The sequence below is a fragment of the Puma concolor genome, chromosome E1 (genome assembly GCF_028749965.1).
Source record: "Puma concolor isolate L17-30 chromosome E1, mPumCon1.1.hap2, whole genome shotgun sequence".
Taxonomy (NCBI): Eukaryota; Metazoa; Chordata; class Mammalia; order Carnivora; family Felidae; genus Puma; species Puma concolor.
The window spans coordinates 14,329,926-14,347,789 of NC_141680.1; the positions used below are offsets into that span (position 1 = coordinate 14,329,926).

General features: G+C 40.5%; 1 protein-coding gene across 1 annotated transcript; it reads left to right on the forward strand.

Annotated features, from left to right (window-relative positions):
- Positions 1-13,581: 13,581 nt before the first annotated feature.
- Positions 13,582-14,529, forward strand: LOC112852513 (olfactory receptor 3A1-like). Its single transcript, XM_025916013.1, has one exon. It carries the CDS (start codon positions 13,582-13,584, stop codon positions 14,527-14,529), a length of 948 nt encoding a protein of 315 aa, XP_025771798.1.
- Positions 14,530-17,864: the final 3,335 nt, after the last annotated feature.

Sequence of the window (17,864 nt, forward strand, 5' to 3'; positions counted from 1 at the left end):
CTGAGCTCTCAGCACAGAGCCTGAAACAGGGCTCAAACTCATGAACCACAAAATCATGACCTGAGCAGAAATCAGACACTTAACCAACCGAGCCACCCAGGTGCCCCAAGGTTTTTTATATTTTTACTCTTCAGTGTAAGTACCTCATCTACCTGAAGCTGATTTTTGTGTATGGAGTGAAAAAGATATTGTGTCATATTTTTTTTCCTCTATGGACACACTTTACTGAAAGGTCTTTTTCCTACTGCTCTGTAAGGCTGCCCATGTCACATATCACATTTCTACGTATTATTTCCAGGCTCTCTAATGCGTCTTTTTGGTTCATTTCTCTAATTTTGCTCAAATATGACATGGTCTTAATTTCTATACCTTTAAAGTATGATATGATGCCTTGTAGGGCAGTCAGGTGCAGTTTCGTGCAAGAAACTCAGTAAGAGAGTCATATTGTGGAAGTAGCAGCTTTTAGCTGGAATAGAGTCCAGGGTTGAGAACAAGGTTTACCAGAATGAGCATGACTCAGATGTGGAGCCCCAGGCTCGTCCACTGCACAACAGATACCAGCTGTATTGTAAGATGGACAGCAAGCATCTGAGGGTGGAAATGTGCTCACTCTTTCCCAACTGGCTAATACACTATAGGTGGAGTCATCTACAACAGACCAGGAAAGAGCTGAAAAAGGTTGGCACTCACATCAAAGTACATCTTGGTGGCAGAGAGTCACAGGAGTGTATGTGGCAGCAGTTGCTTTTTGAAGTGATTTGGAAGAAGAGGGATGGAAAGTTTCATAGAGTTCCAGCTCTTCTAAATTGTAGATGCACAACATCACGTGCGTTACTGAACTTCTCTGGGCCTGTTTCCTCCTGCGTGTAGTGGGGCAAATAATGAAAACTGCATCCAAGAATTATCGGGAGGATTAAGTAAGATAATGCACTAAAATGCAATAGACATTGGTGGTTGTTACCGTATTATTGTTAATACTTGTTGGTCCCCTACCAAGTGCTTTAAGCATGCAATTTTATTTAATTCTTAGACCAACCCTATGTGGTCAGAGAGGTTGTTCTCATTTCACAGATGAGGAAACTGAAACCCAGAGGAGTTCAGCAGCTGGCCCTAAGTCACGCCGTGAATAATTGGAAAGTTAGTCTGACTGTAGCATGCCCATGTTTTTCATATAACACCAGGCTGCCCTGGCAAAGTAGTAGGAGCTGGAGGCCCTATCTCTAAAGAAATGCAAAGTCTTCATTATGGTGGGCAGTCACTGCTTGAACAGGTGGTAGGACACTGAGGGAGTACTAGACAACCTCTCTACATTTTGTTTGTTAATCTCATCATCTGGACCCTTGGCTTCTAAGAACCTGGCTTAAAAGCCAGTGTAGGAGACCCTGGGGATCCCCATGGTCCCTCCTAACACTACTCAGTTCTATTACAACTTCTAGAATCATTATGGGACCCAATAATGTAATCCCAGTGTCCCTGAGGGGGAAGGCATTGCATTCCTGAAGACTCATTAGGAAACTGAGTTTGCGAAGTCTTCTCCCTTTTGCCCCTTCCCTTGTGCCTCCTCTTATCCCCAGGCCAATGCAAGCCTGGGAGCTGGCTACTCTCTGATCAGAGCTCTTCTTTGGGTCAAGAATCTGGAAGAGCAAGGCACTCAGGGATGGACTCTGGTTAAGTCCTAGCTCCACCATTAGTTTCATGGGTTGCATTGAAAAGACAGACATTCTAGGGTTTGGAGAGGAAGATGGTGGCAGAGTAGGAGGACGCTAGGCTCACTTCATCCCATGAACACAACTAGATAACTATCAAATCATCCAAAATACCCCAGAAATTGACCTGAAGTCTGAAAGAGCAAACTCCACAACTAAAGGCAAAGAAAAGGCCACATTAAAGAAGGTAGGAGGTTGGGGTGCCTGGGTGGCTCAGTTGGTTTAGCATCGGACTTTAGCTCAGGTCATGATCTCACAATTTGTGGGTCCGAGCCCCGTGTTGGGCTCTGTGCTGACAATTCAGAGCCCGGAGCCTGCTTCTGATTCTGTGTCTCCCTCTCTCTGTGCCCCTCACCCACTCACATTTTGTCTCTTTCTCCAAACTAAATAAACATTAAAAAATTAAAAAAAAAAAAAAAGGTAAGAGGCATGACAGGGGGGAGAAACACATTGTGGGTGCTCCGGAGAAGGATCTGTCATCAGGGGGAGAGGCCAGAGAGAGAGGAGCACACAGGGAAATGCACAAGGAGAATGTTTCCCCAAAGGTATTGGCTTGGAAAATGGGAGTGGCTAAAATAAGTTCTTGCAACCAGCTGGGCTTAACACCCAGTTTCAAAGGTCAGTGGGCTTGGCTGGGATGGAGCCCTGAGGGCAGTGCACTGCTCCTGGAGGAAGGCAGGGAAACAACCTAAGGGCAGATAGCTGGGAAACCATGATCTGAAGAGAACCTGGGCACACACAAGCACCAACCCCCTGCACTCTGGTGCGATCGCACTTCTAGGTCATGCCCACCTCAGTCACAGCACAGCCTCCCGCCACCAGAAGACCAGCAGAAACCCTGCCCCATCACATCTCCCAACCAGAGAGTTCTGCAGGGCCTCAGTTCTGGTGGAGGTGCTGTTAGGTCTCATTTCAACAGACCAGAGCACACCTGCTTAAAACTCTTCACATTCAGGCCAGGGACCAAACACTGCTCACAGCAGGCAAAAAGAACCTCTGCAGACGACTTGCCTGAAGAATAGAGCAGCCAAAACACAAGAGCAGAGTGCACACAGAACCCAGGAGAAACTCCTTGAAGTGCCAGGACCTGGCACCACATGAACTCGTATTCATAAGGCCATTACCTTCAGGAGCAGGAGACATTTCTGTGGCCTTTCTAATACAGAGAAGAAGGCAGAGACCTAGACAAAATGCCAAGTTGGAGGGATTTATCCCAGATAAAAGAACAAAAGACCTAAGAAAAATAGATATAAGTAAATCCTTGATGGAGAATTTAAAGCAACAGTCATAAGGATACTCATTGGGCTTGAGAAAAGAATAGACGACATCAGTGAGAGCCTGACCACAGATAAAAGAGTTTAAAAGAATCAATCAGAGATGAAGAATGCAATAAACAAGATTAGGAACAGGCTTGATATAATGAACAAATAACAGGCTTGAAGAAGCAGAGGAATGAAATAGTGACCTAGAAGACAAAATAATGGAAAATAATGATGTTGATAAAAGAGAAAGAATTGTGCAACATGAGAATAGACTTAGGGAACCCAGTGACTCCATCAATCATAATGACATTTGTATTATAGGAGTCCCAGAAGAAGAAGAGGGAGGAAGGAGGCAGAAAACTTATTTGAGGAAATAATAGCTGAAAATTTCCCTAATCTGGGGAAGGAAACAGACGTCCAGATCCAAGAGTCAAAATCAACAAAAGCAGGCCAACACCAAGACATATTATAATTAAATTCACATAATAGAGTGATAAAGAAAAAAAATCTTAAAATCAGCAAGACAAACAAAGTCCTTAACTTACAAGGGAAAACCCATAGGCTAGCAGGAGATTTCTCAACAGAAGTTGCAAGCCAGAAGGGAGTGGTATGATATATTCAAAGTGCTGAATGGGAAAAATCTGCAGCCAAGAATACTCTATCCAGCAAGGCTATCATTCAGCATAGGAGAGATAAAGAATTTCCCAGGCAAACAAAAACTAAAGGAGTTGATGACCACTAAACCAGTCTTGCAAGAAATGCTAAAGGGGACTCTGAGTGGAAAGGAGACACCAAAAATGACACAGACAAGAAAGAATCAGAGAAAATCTCCAGAAACAATGACAAAACAAGTAATAAAATGACGATAAATACATATCTATCCATAATTACTTTGAGTGTAAATAGATTAAATACTCCAATCAAAAGACATATGGTATACGGTGTAAGACAATGGTCCAGTTTCATTCTTCTGCATGTTGCTTTCCAGTTTTCCCAACACCATTTGTTGAAGACACTGTCTTTTTCCCATTGGATATTCTTTTCTCCTTTCTTGAAGATTAATTGACTATATAGTTGTGGGTTCATTTCTGGGCTTTCTGTTTTGTCCTGTAGATCTCTGTGTCTATTTTTGTGCCTGTATATATTTGTAATATAACTTGAAGTCTGGAAGTGTGATGCCACCAGTTTTGTTTTGTTTTCTTTTTCAAGGTTACTTTCACTATTCAGGGTCTTTTGTGCTTCCATACAAATTTTGGGATTGTTTGTTCTAGCTCCGTGAAAAACGTGGGTGGTATTTTGATAGGGATTGCATTAAATGTGTAGACTGCTTTGGGTAGTAAGGACATTTTAATAATATTATTTCTTCTGCTCCATGAGCATAGAATGCCTTTCTATTTCAATGTCTTTCTTCTTCAATTTCTTTCTTCAGTGTTTTATAGTTTTGAGAAGACTGGCCTTTCACCTCTTTGGTTAGGTTTATTCCTAGGTATCTTATGGGTTTGGGTGCAATTGTAAATGGGATTTATTACTTAATTTCTCTTTCTGCTGCTTTATTATTGGTGTATAGAAATGTAACAGATTTCTGTATGTTGACTTTGTATCCTGAAACTTTACTAAATTCATGTATCAGTTCTAGCAATTTTTTGGTAGAGCCTTTTGGGTTTTCTACATAGAGTATCATGACATCAGCAAATAGTGAAAGTTTTACTTTTTCCAGGCTGATCTGGATGCTTTTTATTTCTTTTTGCTGTCTTATTGATGTGGCTAGGACTTCCAGAACTATGCTAAATAACAGTGGTGTGGGTGGACATCTTTTTCTTGTTCCTGACCACAGAGGAAAAGCTATCAGTTTTTCCCCACTTAGGATGATATTAGTGTTTGTTTTTTCACATATGATCTTTATTATGTTGAGGTATGTTCCCTGTAAACCTACTTTGTTGGAGAGTGTTCATAAAGGACTGTTGTACTTCTCAAATGTTTTTTGTGCACCTATAAAGGATCATATAGTACTTATCCTCTCTTTTATTAATGTGATGTATCACATTGATTGATTTAGGAATATCGAACCACCCTTGAAACTCAGGAATAAGCAGAGGAAACAATCAACAAAACTCAAAGACAATCTATGGCATGGGAGAAGATATTTGCAAATGACGTATCTGATAAAATATATCTGATATCCAAAATATATAAAGAACTTATGGGAACTCAGCACTCAAAAAATGAATGATCCAATTAAAAAATGAGCAGAAGACATGAACAGACACTTTTCCAAAGAAGACATACAGGTGGCCAATAGATACATGAAAAGATGCACAACATCAGTGATCATGAGAGAAACACAAATTAACACTATAATGAGATATCACCTCACACCTGTCAGAATGACAAAAATCAACAATACAAGAAGCAATAGATGTTAGTGAGGATGTGGAGAAAGGGGAATGTTCTTACGCTGTTGGTGGGAATGCAAACTGGTGCAGCCACTCTGGAAAATAATATGGAGATTCCTCAAAAAGTTAAAAATAGAGCTACTTATAATGCAGAAATCACACTACTAGGTATTTGCCCAAAGGATACAAAACACTCATTCAAAGGGGCACATGAGCCCTGAAGTTTATTGCAGCATTATCAATAACAGTCAAATTATGGACAGAGTCCAAGACTCCAACTGATGCATGGATCAAGAAGATTGATAAATATATCGGAATGTTACTCAGCCATCAAAAAGAATGAGATCTTGCCATTTGCAACAAAGTGGGTGGAGCTAGAGTATGTTATGCGAAGTGAAATAAGTCAGAGAAAGACAAATACCATATGATTTCACTTGTATGTGGAATTTGAGAAACAAAGCAAACAAGCAAAAGGGAAAAAAAGAGAGAGGTAAACCAAGAAACAAACTCTTAACTATAGAGAACAAACTGATGGTTACCAGAAAGGAGGTTGGTGGGGGGATGGGTGAAATAGGTGATGGGGATTAAGGAGTGGACTTGTGGTTATGAGCACCAGGTATTGTAAGGAAGTGTTGAATCACTATATTGTGTGTACACGTGAAGCTAATATTACACTGTGTGTTAACTAATTGGAATTTAAATTAAAACTTTTTTGAAAAGAAAGAAACTTTCTGGACTTCACTGTCCTTGGGTGATAATGGGATTACCAACATTCCCACAGAACAATATGAGAGATGGAGTAAGGAGCTCTGTGTGAGGCCTTTCTGAGAAAATCAAAAGCATCACAGAGTTGCGAAGCATCATTATTGGGTTCATTAAGACCTTGGGTTGTTTATCAGCATGTGGTTCCCCAAAGCCCCACTCCTTCCCCGGGGTGACTAATTTTTGAGGTCTGCAGGGGATGTGGCACCGCAGTGGATAGAGTCCCACAAAAAGAGATGATCTCACATCTTTCTCACTCACTTTCTTATATATGACCCCTTCCGGGCTCTCTGGGGCCAGGGCCCGCATGATACGGCACCCTCTTCATTCCCTCCATCAGAAACCTGTCTGGCTCTGTACCTGTAACAAGGTGAGTGTTCTCCAGGGTCCTCCTTCTGTTCCCTAATAATAGGTAAGACACTTGAGTTGTTACCACACAAGTCAAACCTCCTATTTCAAAGAGGTTATAGTAAAGAGAGTCTTGCCTGGGGTAACAAGTCAAGTGAGGGAAAGGGTTGCCACCCTCCTGTGCCAAAGCACTTTGCCAACACCTGTCATTCTTGGACAAAGCTTGCCTTCTGTTTTTAATTGGAGTATGAGGGCATTCATATAATCTAGTCCCCCAGCTGAACCCGTTCCTTAGGAAGTAACCTTGGGCCAGACCCCTATCTCAGGTGGGCTGAGTGTCTTCATCAACAGGTGCATAAAGCTTTTAGTTGGAATATCAGAGTTGGGAGCAGTAAACACCCAGCAGGATAGCTTGGGGCTCACCCAAGAATGGTAATCTAGAAGGACCTCTTCAGTCGAGGTGACCATGATGATCCTGTTTAAGGTGGACTTCTGGGGTGCCTGGATGTCTCGGTTGGCTAAGCGTCCGACTTCAGCTCAGGTCATGATCTCACAGTTCACGAGTTCAAGCCCCACGTCAGACTCTGTGCTGATAGCCCAGAGCCTGGAGCCTGCTTCAGATTCTGTCTCCCTCTCTCTCTGCCCCTCCCCCACTTGCACTCTGTCTCTTTCTTTCAAAAATAAATAAAAACATAAAAAAAAAAAAGGATGGACTTCTTAGATGCATAGATCAGTAGCCATCGTGTTAATGAGCGCAAGTGGAGCTGCCTGTCACCTGAAAGGTAAAGAGACAAGTTTTGATTGGAAAGAAATTTGAGCTTTACTCAGGAGGCTGGCCACCTGAGGAGAAGACAGACTCTCGTCCAAAGACCAACTCCAGGTTTCTGCCTGGCCCAGAGGTTTATAAAGGGGTTTAGGGTAGTTAGCTAGCAAAAGGAGTGCAGTGGCCTACAACGTTTCTCCATCATGTGTAGACTCTATGATGCCAGCTGCAAATATGATCTCAGTGCTTGGGGGGCTGTGCCAGGGAATCCGGTTCCTGTTTTGTGATGTGCAGGAGTACTGTGTTCTTTCTGCAAAGGAGGGCCCAGGTCTATAGATACACAAAAGGAGGTTAGGAAAATCATTTACGTGACCTGAAAAAGAAAATTATTTTGCTAATAAAAGTGTTAGGCTATCAGAAAGCTAAGGAGGCTTCAAACAGACCTGCTGGCTTCTGTGGCCTGGGAAAGTTCTGGTCCTTCACCCCTCAAGGCCAGTGGGCAAATCTCTCAGAAAATGAATTAGTTTACTACAGATAAAGGGCCTTAGGTCAGCGAGTAAGGAATACATTATCTGGGAGCAAGTTAACACTTAACGACCAGCTAGAGTACTGTTACGATCGTAAAATCTCGGTGATGGTAAGTCTCACCTCTACAGAGTGAGGGTTACCTGGCATCCCTGTGGGGTGTAGTCTTCTGGCCTAGACTTATTTATTCATAGGGTCTATCCCCTCCTAATTGCCAAATTCTTTGCAGCTGTTTTCAAGAAAAGACACTATGTCAGTGAAGGGATTATTTTAACTACTGTCTCAACGGTTCCCAATGCCCCATCTAGATAGAGGGAGTGGATGTTCTTACAACAGCAGTTCTGTGCCTTTTACTCAAACTTACACTTCCTTCAAATGCTATTAATTGTCCCTGGTCTCGCATAAATTCCATCTCATTCAAAAAGCCTTTCCCAACAACTACAACCCAATCTGATGCTTCCTTTCATTAAAATTTTTTTGATCTTATGGTCAGGGCTGCCAACTTCATTCATTTATTTATTTCAGAAATATTGAGCACCTACTGTATGCAAAATGTGAGGATAGGCATAGAAACTGCAAAGCTGAGTGAAACATAATATGCCCAGAAGCCACTTAAAGTAGGCAGAGGAGTAGTGGAGTCACTAGAGAGAAAATGCCATGCAAGAGAGTAACGGAAAGAATTGCCTTGAAGCATGCAGTTAAAATGTTACATGAGTTTTGTGGAGAGGAGCTTGAGATGGGGAAGGATCAGGAAAACTTTTACAGAAGAGAAACATTTTAGTTGAGTCTTCAAGGATTTGAGCAGTTGGGAGTTAGCGAGATGACATTGTAGATAAAATGAACAGTTCGAGCAAAGATAGGGAAGTATGAGATGGAAGAATATGAGATCTTATAACGCAAGTTCAAGTAGATTCAAGAGGGCATTTGGGAGGCAGTTTAATTATTCTCTGATGATGTAATATGTGTGGACAGCTGTTTTGCTCTTATTGACGTCAAATCACACAGTGTCTACTGAATGAGCCTGGGTCTATAATTAGATCTGCAGGGTGACTCAAGAGGAGCCGTGGATTTCTGAGCTAACAAAAGACCTTAAGAGAGACGCTGCATCAAATTTCTCACCCACATGGAATCTTCTAAGCAGCATCCCCTAAAACTGACCGCCACCAACATCTAAGGACCTAATTTGGATTCTGGCATTGAGGTTTTCATCAACCGTCCTTGCATGTCTGTAGCTGCTGGTCTGCCTTAACTGCACATATGAAACAAACACGTGTATAGAAAAGAAGATGTCTGCAGGGAGTCAGTTTCTGGCCAAGGGAGCATGAAATGGAAAAAGAGAGCAAGACGCCATTGGGGTGGTTTCCACAGACTGTTCAGAGACAAGGATGTTGCAAGATATTCTAAACTCCTGTAATTTTCCTAAATTTGTCATTGTTTTATGCACTATCCATAATTATCAGAAAAACTCTTAACATGAGAAGGGACCAAGTTCTTATTTTTGAGGGAACAGGAATAAAGGGTGATGATTATGATGGTGGAGGGGAGGTTGTGATTGGGGGGCACTGTAGCCTGCCATCAGCCAGAGGAAGACCATGAGATACAGCACTGAAGAGGCATGGAAAGCAGGCTGGTTTCCTTTGAGCAACATGGGATATCTTTGGGTAAATGGAAAGCAGAGGGCTGGGAGGCAGACTGTTGGTGTCTGAGAAGTGTCCTCACGCACCCGCACTCAGGAGACACCTGAGGTTCTGCTACATTTGGTGACAAATTTAGAAAACCTGAACCAGGCAGACATATCAGAGAAAAGGCTCTTACAGGACAGATGAGGGAGGAAAGATCCAGAATGAACTCTGTGGTTGGTAGAAAGCAGAACGAAGTGAGGCAGGTGCCGACTGTCACCATGACCACAGAGTCTGCATGTTGCCAAGCTCCCTACCACAGGTGTGTGAGCTTAAAAGCATGAGGTCTGAAAGGCACAGCCACCTGGTCTAGAGAATAAGTTTCTCAGAAGAGTATGCCCAGAGCAGTCCTAAAGAGAATTGCAGAGGACATAGAATCTTTCAACCCTCAGTAAGTGTGAGGAAATGCCCCTTGGGGCTTGGTTGGAAGCAGCCAATTTGGGCTGGTCAAATCAGTGGACAAACTTCTGGTGTCCTCATACAAATTCTTTCTCTGATAGCCTCAGAGTAATTTGGGGTAGCAAGTATACAATGTGCTGGCCCAGCAATAGGTACATTAAAAAAATTTTTTTAATGTTTTATGTATTTTTGAGAGAGCACAAGTGAGGGAAAGGCAGAGAGTGAGGGGGACAGAGGATCTGAAGCAGGCTCTGAGTTGACAGCAGTGAGCCTGATATGGGGCTTGAACTCATGAACTATGAGATTATGACCTGATCCAAAGTCGGATGCTCAACTTTTGCCACCCAGGTGCACGAGCAATAGGTACATTTTTAAAAAATAGAAAACCAGACATTTTGAAGTATAGTCAGTATTCACTCTAATCCCAACAACTCCAGCCCCACAATGCTCCAACCATAGTTTCCTCTTTAGTAAAATGAGGGAGTAGATATTCTCCAAGGTGCTAATCAACTTGGTCCTTCTTTGATTCAATGACACTATATACAGGGTATACTGAATACAGCTATGTGCACTGATGAAGCCACGGTGTGGATAAGGGCTATAATCAAAATATTTAACAAGTACCAGGCTGGTAATCTCTACCAATGGATTCCAGCTAAATATTACCCTGGATGTGGGCCTCCCACCATGACTCAGGGATCTACATTATTTTGATGGAAAACTGATCTTGTATCTTGGATTTTAAAGCATTTCTCAATATTTAGGAACCTACCTTCATAATTCCTATGTCATGATAAATACAGTTGTAGAAATCACAGTTTTCAATTATTATTATCTACGATGCTTTTAATTACCCTTTTTAAAATCCCTAAATGTTTCCAGGGACCAATGTTAGCAAGTTACTACATTTTAAAAGATCCATCAAAAAGAAAAAAGTCAAAGGTATTAGTTTAAGAATTAGAAAATAAAGATAGTCTTAAAACATTCATCTTCTGCTAAAGCACGCACACAAAGAATAAAATAGGCCATAAGCTTCCATTGATGGATACCACATAAATTAATTTGGGTCATTTCCAGAAGGTTCAGGGAGTTGCTACTTGGCAGATTAAAGGTTTCGAATGATTTATTGATCTTGATTTGCCTTGCTGATGCATGAAGTAACAAAATAGCATTTACACCATTGTACTTCCTTTATGAGTACAACCTACTTGTAATGGAATAGAAGACTTGCTTGCCAAAATTAATTTAATGGGTTGAATTAATTAATTAATTAATTAACGGGTAAGCAAATCTTCTATTCCATTCCAAGTAGGTTGAACTTGTAAAGGAAATACAATGGTGTAATTGTTATTTTATTACTTCATGGAGCAGTGAGGCAAATCAAGATGGGTGTACCATTCTAAACCTTTATTTAATCTGCCAGGTTGCAGCTCCCTGAACCTTCTGGAAACATGACAGAGAGAAGGAGTCTTTGAGCTACTATTGCCTTTGAGCTACTATATCTGCAATCTGGAGAAAGCAGGTCATTAAAAAACATATTTATTGTTATAAAAGTTATCAGATTTGTTGTAGATCATTTGAAAGCAAGAGAAAAGTGGAAAGAGTGATTAAAATTCTCCCATATTCCTAACAGTCAGTGGAACTGAGCAATGTTTATTTTGGGCCATTTTTTAGGTGCCTACATATATGACTCAGGTATAAATTTATATATTTATATATTTACAATATATATTATATTATATATAATAATATATATTATATTATATTATATTATATTATATTATAATTTATAGTATAAGATTTCACCTTATGATTGGGACTTTGGGTTTTACAGCTAATTATTGTTGGCATATAAGGAATATAGTGACTTGTGCTTAATTATTTTTTACCTAATTTGCTAATATCTTAATAATTCTAAGAGTTTACCAGTTTTTTATCCTCTCTTGAGTTTTCTATTTAGACAATTTTATTATTTTCAATTTATCCTTTTCTTTCTTGTTTCCATTATTTAAGCACTTTGTTTCTCTTTGCCTAAAAATGTTTAGAGTAATGAGAAATACCTGAAGTAACAAAGGCCATTGCTTTCCCTGTGCCTGATTAAAAACAATTTTTTTTAATGTTTTATTTTATTTTTTGAGAGACAGAGTATGAGCAGGGGAGGGGCAGAGAGAGGGAGACACAGAATCCAAAGCAGGCTCCAGGTTCTGAGCTGTCAGCACACAGCCTGATGCAGGACTTGAACCCATGGATATGAGATCATGACCTGAACCAAAGTCAGACACTCAACCAACTGAGCCATTCAGTCTCCACAACTCCCTTCCCTACCTCACCCCCCACCGTGTCTGATTTTAATAGAAATGTCACTACTACTTCACCATTATGAACCATTTGTAGTGGATATGGCCTATCTCATAAAGTGGTGTTCTTCCACTTAAAGTAACTACAAGCAGGTTTTTTTTTCTTTTTTCTTTAAGTATGTATGTAGACATTTATGAATTGTCCTTTGGAAAATTTTCCTCCTTTTAAGCCCAACAAGTTTGCTAAGTATATTAATAGATTTACTAATATGAAATCATCCTCTCCTATAAAATCTATTAGGTAATGGTGGCTTTCATTTCTTGTACTTAGGATTTCTGCACACATGTTATCAAATGGGAATAGTGTAGGCTAATTCCATTTTCTTGCTATTATCATTACATCTGAGTATCAGACTTTGCTAACTTTAAAAAATGAATTGGAAGGCTTTCATCTTTTATAAGCTAAGAAAATTTATATTACATGAAAATTATATTTACATTGATAGTTTAAAATAATTTGTATGTATAACGGGGCTCCTGGGTGGCGCAGTCGGTTGGCGTCCGACTTCAGCCAGGTCACGATCTCGCGGTCCGTGAGTTCGAGCCCCGCGTCGGGCTCTGGGCTGATGGCTCAGAGCCTGGAGCCTGTTTCCGATTCTGTGTCTCCCTCTCTCTCTGCCCCTCCCCCGTTCATGCTCTGTCTCTCTCTGTCCCAAAAATAAATAAACGTTGGAAAAAAAAAAATTAAAAAAAAAAATAAAATAAAATAAAATAATTTGTATGTAAGGTATAGGAGCCTAGCGCCTACACATGGAAGCACATTACTGCCTATTTTTTTTCCTTTTTTTTTTTTTTTTTTTCAATTGTAGCTGGTTTATTTGGTTTGGGGACTGTTCTTGAATTGATTGTTGAAATTTAGGAGCAGATAGTATACCAAGGTTATTTTATTTATTTTTGGCCTCTGGTTATGCTGTCTTTACAATTCCTAATTTTGTGTATCTTGACAATTTTCTTGCTCATTTGATATATACTTATTCCTTTGTAAGGACTTTTGATCACTTTATAAGGACTTATGCTCAATTCTTCTGCTGTTTCTATTTTTACTAGCTATTCACTTTCACTTTTAGCATGATATTTCTCCAAATCTCCTTATACAGGTTGATGGTAGAAGGACCTCATTCCCTGATTCTAGGGAACACTGGAAGAAAGGATTTATAGATCTCTTATAAGGAGGCGGGATACCAAGGTAGTTGTGTAACTCACCTGGAACTTGGATGAGGACATTGAGGTGAAGACTGAGCGTTAATGAGAGATGTGTGGCCTGAGGAGTGGGAAAATACCCACTAGAGACACGTGGGAATTTACCCTGGGGCTTGGCATTTGAGAGTGAGTCCGTGTATTTTTCTTGAATAACTAAATTAGGAAGATTGATCCCTTTCAGGGACACATGGACCCAGAATCCAAGACCAATGGAACAGCTGTTACTGAGTTCATCCTGCTGGGCTTAGTGGAGACACCAGGGCTACGGCCAGTTGTCTTTGTAGTCTTCCTCTTAGCCTATCTGCTCACTGTTGGGGGCAACCTCAGCATCCTGGCCGCCATCTTGGTAGAGACCAAACTCCACACCCCCATGTACTTCTTCCTGGGGAACCTATCAGTGCTGGACGTTGGGTGTATCACCGTTACTGTTCCTTCAATGTTGGCTCGTCTCCTGTCCCACAAGCATACTGTTCCCTATGGAGCCTGCCTCACACAGCTTTTCTTCTTTCATCAGTTGGCTGGTGTGGACTGCTTCCTGTTGACAGCCATGGCCTATGACCGATTCCTGGCCATCTGCCAGCCCCTCACCTACAGCACCCGAATGAGCCAGACAGTCCAGAGGATATTGGTGGCTGTGTCCTGGGCTTTAGCCTTCACTAATGCACTGACCCACACAGTAGCCATATCCACCCTGAACTTCTGTGGTCCCAATGTGATCAATCACTTCTACTGTGACCTCCCACAGCTCTTCCAGCTCTCCTGCTCCAGCACCCAACTCAATGAGCTGCTACTCTTTGGTCTGGGTATCCTCATGGCAGGTGCACCTGTGATTCTCATTGTCACCTCCTACATCCATGTGGCAGCTGCAGTCCTACGAATCCGTTCTGCTGAGGGCAGGAAGAAAGCCTTCTCCACATGTGGTTCTCACCTCACTGTGGTTGGCATATTCTATGGGACAGGTGTCTTCAGCTACATGAGGCTGGGCTCAGTGGAAGCTTCAGACAAAGACAAAGGGATTGGCATCCTCAACACTGTCATCAGCCCCATGCTGAACCCACTCATCTACAGCCTTCGGAACCCTGATGTACAGGAGGCTCTGTGGCAGGTGCTCACGGGGAAGCGAGCCCTTGCATAAAAGTGTATCAGGAGGGTAGAACCACAGGAAGTGTTTCCTGTCTCTCTTAGATCCTTGAGCAAGATGACTTTTGTTATGAAGTGAGACTCCTTGCTCTCCAGGGAGGCTCTCCCTGATGATGTGTGTGTGGGTTCTGTAAACCAGAATCCTTGACTAGTTGCCTTTTGGGCCTAGCTACTCTTCCCACTCCAGATGGAGGTGGAACCCAGGAAGCTCTGTATCCTGAGAGACTCATGGTCCTACAGGCAGGACCTTTTGTTTATTTTTGGCTGAGTTCCCCAACAATACACCAGCAAAGATTCTTTCCAAACTAGAATATGGAAAGTCACAGCTTGGTACCAAATATTAGTACACCCTCCTGTCTGGATTCCCCTGAAATAGCTCCCCCAACATGCTTTGACACAAGGATCCCACACAAGGTTCTGGACCCAGTACAGTATAATTTGAGACACTGAGTACCCTGTCTGCATTGCAAGATTCTGAGGTATTTAGCAGTGGAGGAGTTATACTTCCTTTGGGACTTCTTTTTTTTTTTCTGAAATGGAAATACCATTTGATTTTAAATTTTAAAAATTTTAAATAAATATTTTAAATAAATATCATTGATTTTAAATTTCCCATTAGAAATTATGTTTATAAAAATGAAAACAAAACACAATTTTACCAATGAAAAGTGAAAATCAAATCTTCACCCTCTCTGTCCAGACCCTTCATAATTCAATTTTCAAGAAGAAACCACTGTTAAGAATTTGGTGCTTCCCTTCTAATTTTTTATACATATAAAAACATGTTTATATATATGTCATATCTATAGGGGCATCTTGTACCATGTCTTTTTGTTAAACATTACGGTAGACTTTATTATCTGGCAAAATATCTAGAAACTTACCTCCTCTATTTTAATAATTGCCTAGTGCTAATTTATTAATTAACCATAATTTGCTTAACAATATTCCTTTTGATGGAGTTTAACTATTTCTAGATTTACTCCAATATGAGCAATAATATTCTTCAAAGATGTGTTTTTATTATCTTGCAAGCATTTTCATAAGTTCTAATTAATAAGATCTCTGCGTTGAAAAATATAAAAACTTAGATTTTTAAATATATATTTCCCTCTTATCCCACAAAAATTCACTCTTTTACTGTTACAATAATGGGTGAAACTGCTTGCCTCCTACAGCTTTAACAGTAACTATTATAAATAAATTATTTTTTAATATTTATTTATTTATTTTGAGTGACAGTAAGAGAGAAAGAGAGGGGGGAGGGGCAGAGAGAGAGGAAGAGAGAGAATCCCAAGCAGGCTCCATGCTGTCAGCACAGAGCCCAACACGGGGCTCCATCTCACAAACCATGAGATCATGACCTAAGCTGAAATGAAGAGTTGGATGCTTTATAAACTGAACCACTCAGGCGCCCCAATAGAAACAAATTCTTCTAATTTTTGACATTATAACGGTTGTAAAATATTAATTATTATTTTAATATGCGTTTCTTTGACATCACATAAGGTTGAATACATTTTCAAATGTTTGTTATCCATGATATGGACTGAATTGTATCCCACCAAAATTCATGTGCTAAAGCCCTTAACCCCCAATGTGACTGTATATGGGATAGGGTCTTTATGAAATAATTAAGGCTAAATGAGATTAATTAGGAAGTATTAATGAGGTATTTCAGGAAGTAGTTAAGGTTACATTAGGTTGGAGCCCTAACCTGCTGGCCTGTGGTCTAGAAGAGAGGAAGTGCCATTCCATGTGAAGACAAAGTGAGAAGACAGCCATCTGCTAGCCAGAGAGAGCTCCACCAGAACCTGGCCGTGCTGGCACCTGATCTTGGACTTCTAGCCTCCAGAACTGTCAGAAAATAAATTTTGTTTTTTAAACCCCCCAATCTATGGTATTTTGTTATGGAGGCCTGGGCTAATATAATTATTAGTATTTCTTCACTGGGAATTAATTTTTTCCAAAGTTTATTGAGAAATAATTGACAAATATAATTGTATATATTAAAGTGTACAACATGATGATATATAGAGATATATAGATATAGATACATATAGGTATATAGATAGATATATGCACACATTATGAAATGATTACCAAGAACAAGATAATTAACACATCCTTTATTTCACATAGCTAATTCTCCTATGTGTGTGTGTGTGTGTGTGTGTGTGTGGTGAGAATGTTTAATGTCTATTCAGCCAGTTTCAAGTATACAGTTGCATATTATCAACTATATTCACCATGCTGCACATTAGATTCTCAGAACTTATTCATCCTATAACTGAAGACTTGTACCCTTTGCCCTACATCTCCCCATTTTGTCCTCTCCCCCAGTCCCTGGCAACCACAACCACCATTCTAGTGTCTGTTTCTATGAAGTTGGCTTTTTTTTTTTTTTTTAAGATTCCACATGCACATGATACCACACCAAATTTGTCTTTCTCTGCCTGGCTTATGTCACTTAGCATAATGCCATCAAACCCCATCCTCACTGTCACTACAGGAGTTCTAGTGTGTGTGTGTGTGTGTGTGTGTGTGTGCGCGCGCGCGCGCGTGTGCGTGTGTATCAGTATCTATCTATATATCATATTTTCTTTATCTAAACATCTATCAAAGAACTTTAGGCTATTTCTATATCTTGACTATTGTGAATAACACTGCAATTAACATGGAAGTACAGATATCTCTTTGAGATAGTTGATTTCATTTACTTCGGATCTATAATCAGAAGTGAGATTGCAAGATCGTAGGGTAGTTCTATATTTAATTTTTTGAGGAACTTCCATACTGTTTTCCATAGTGGCTGCACCAGGTTGCATTCCCACAAATAGTGCACAAGGTTTGTTTGTTTGTTTTTCCTCCATATCCTCATCAACACTTACTGTCTTTGGTCTTTAATAATTGCCATACTGACAGGTATGAGGTGATATCTCATGATAGTTTTGATGTGCTGATTATTAGTGATGTTGAACACCTTTTCAAGTACCTGTTGGTCACTTGGATGTCTCTTTGGAAAAATGTCTATTCAGGTCCTTTGCCCATTTTTAAAATGGATTGTTTTATTGTGCTGAATGAGTTCTTTATGTATTTTGGATACATAAAGACCCTCTATCAGATACATGGCTTGTAAATATTTTCTGCCATGTCATAGGTTGCTTTTTCAGTTTATTGATGGCTTCCTCAGCTCCCTCAGCTGAGGTCAACCTTGGCAAAGACCACAGGGGTCTTTGGTGGCCCAAACAGTGATGGCTAGGGCTATTGGGGTCCTTGGTGGTGAAAGCTGCTGGCATTCTCCTGTTCTCCTATTTTGCCCATGGGGGT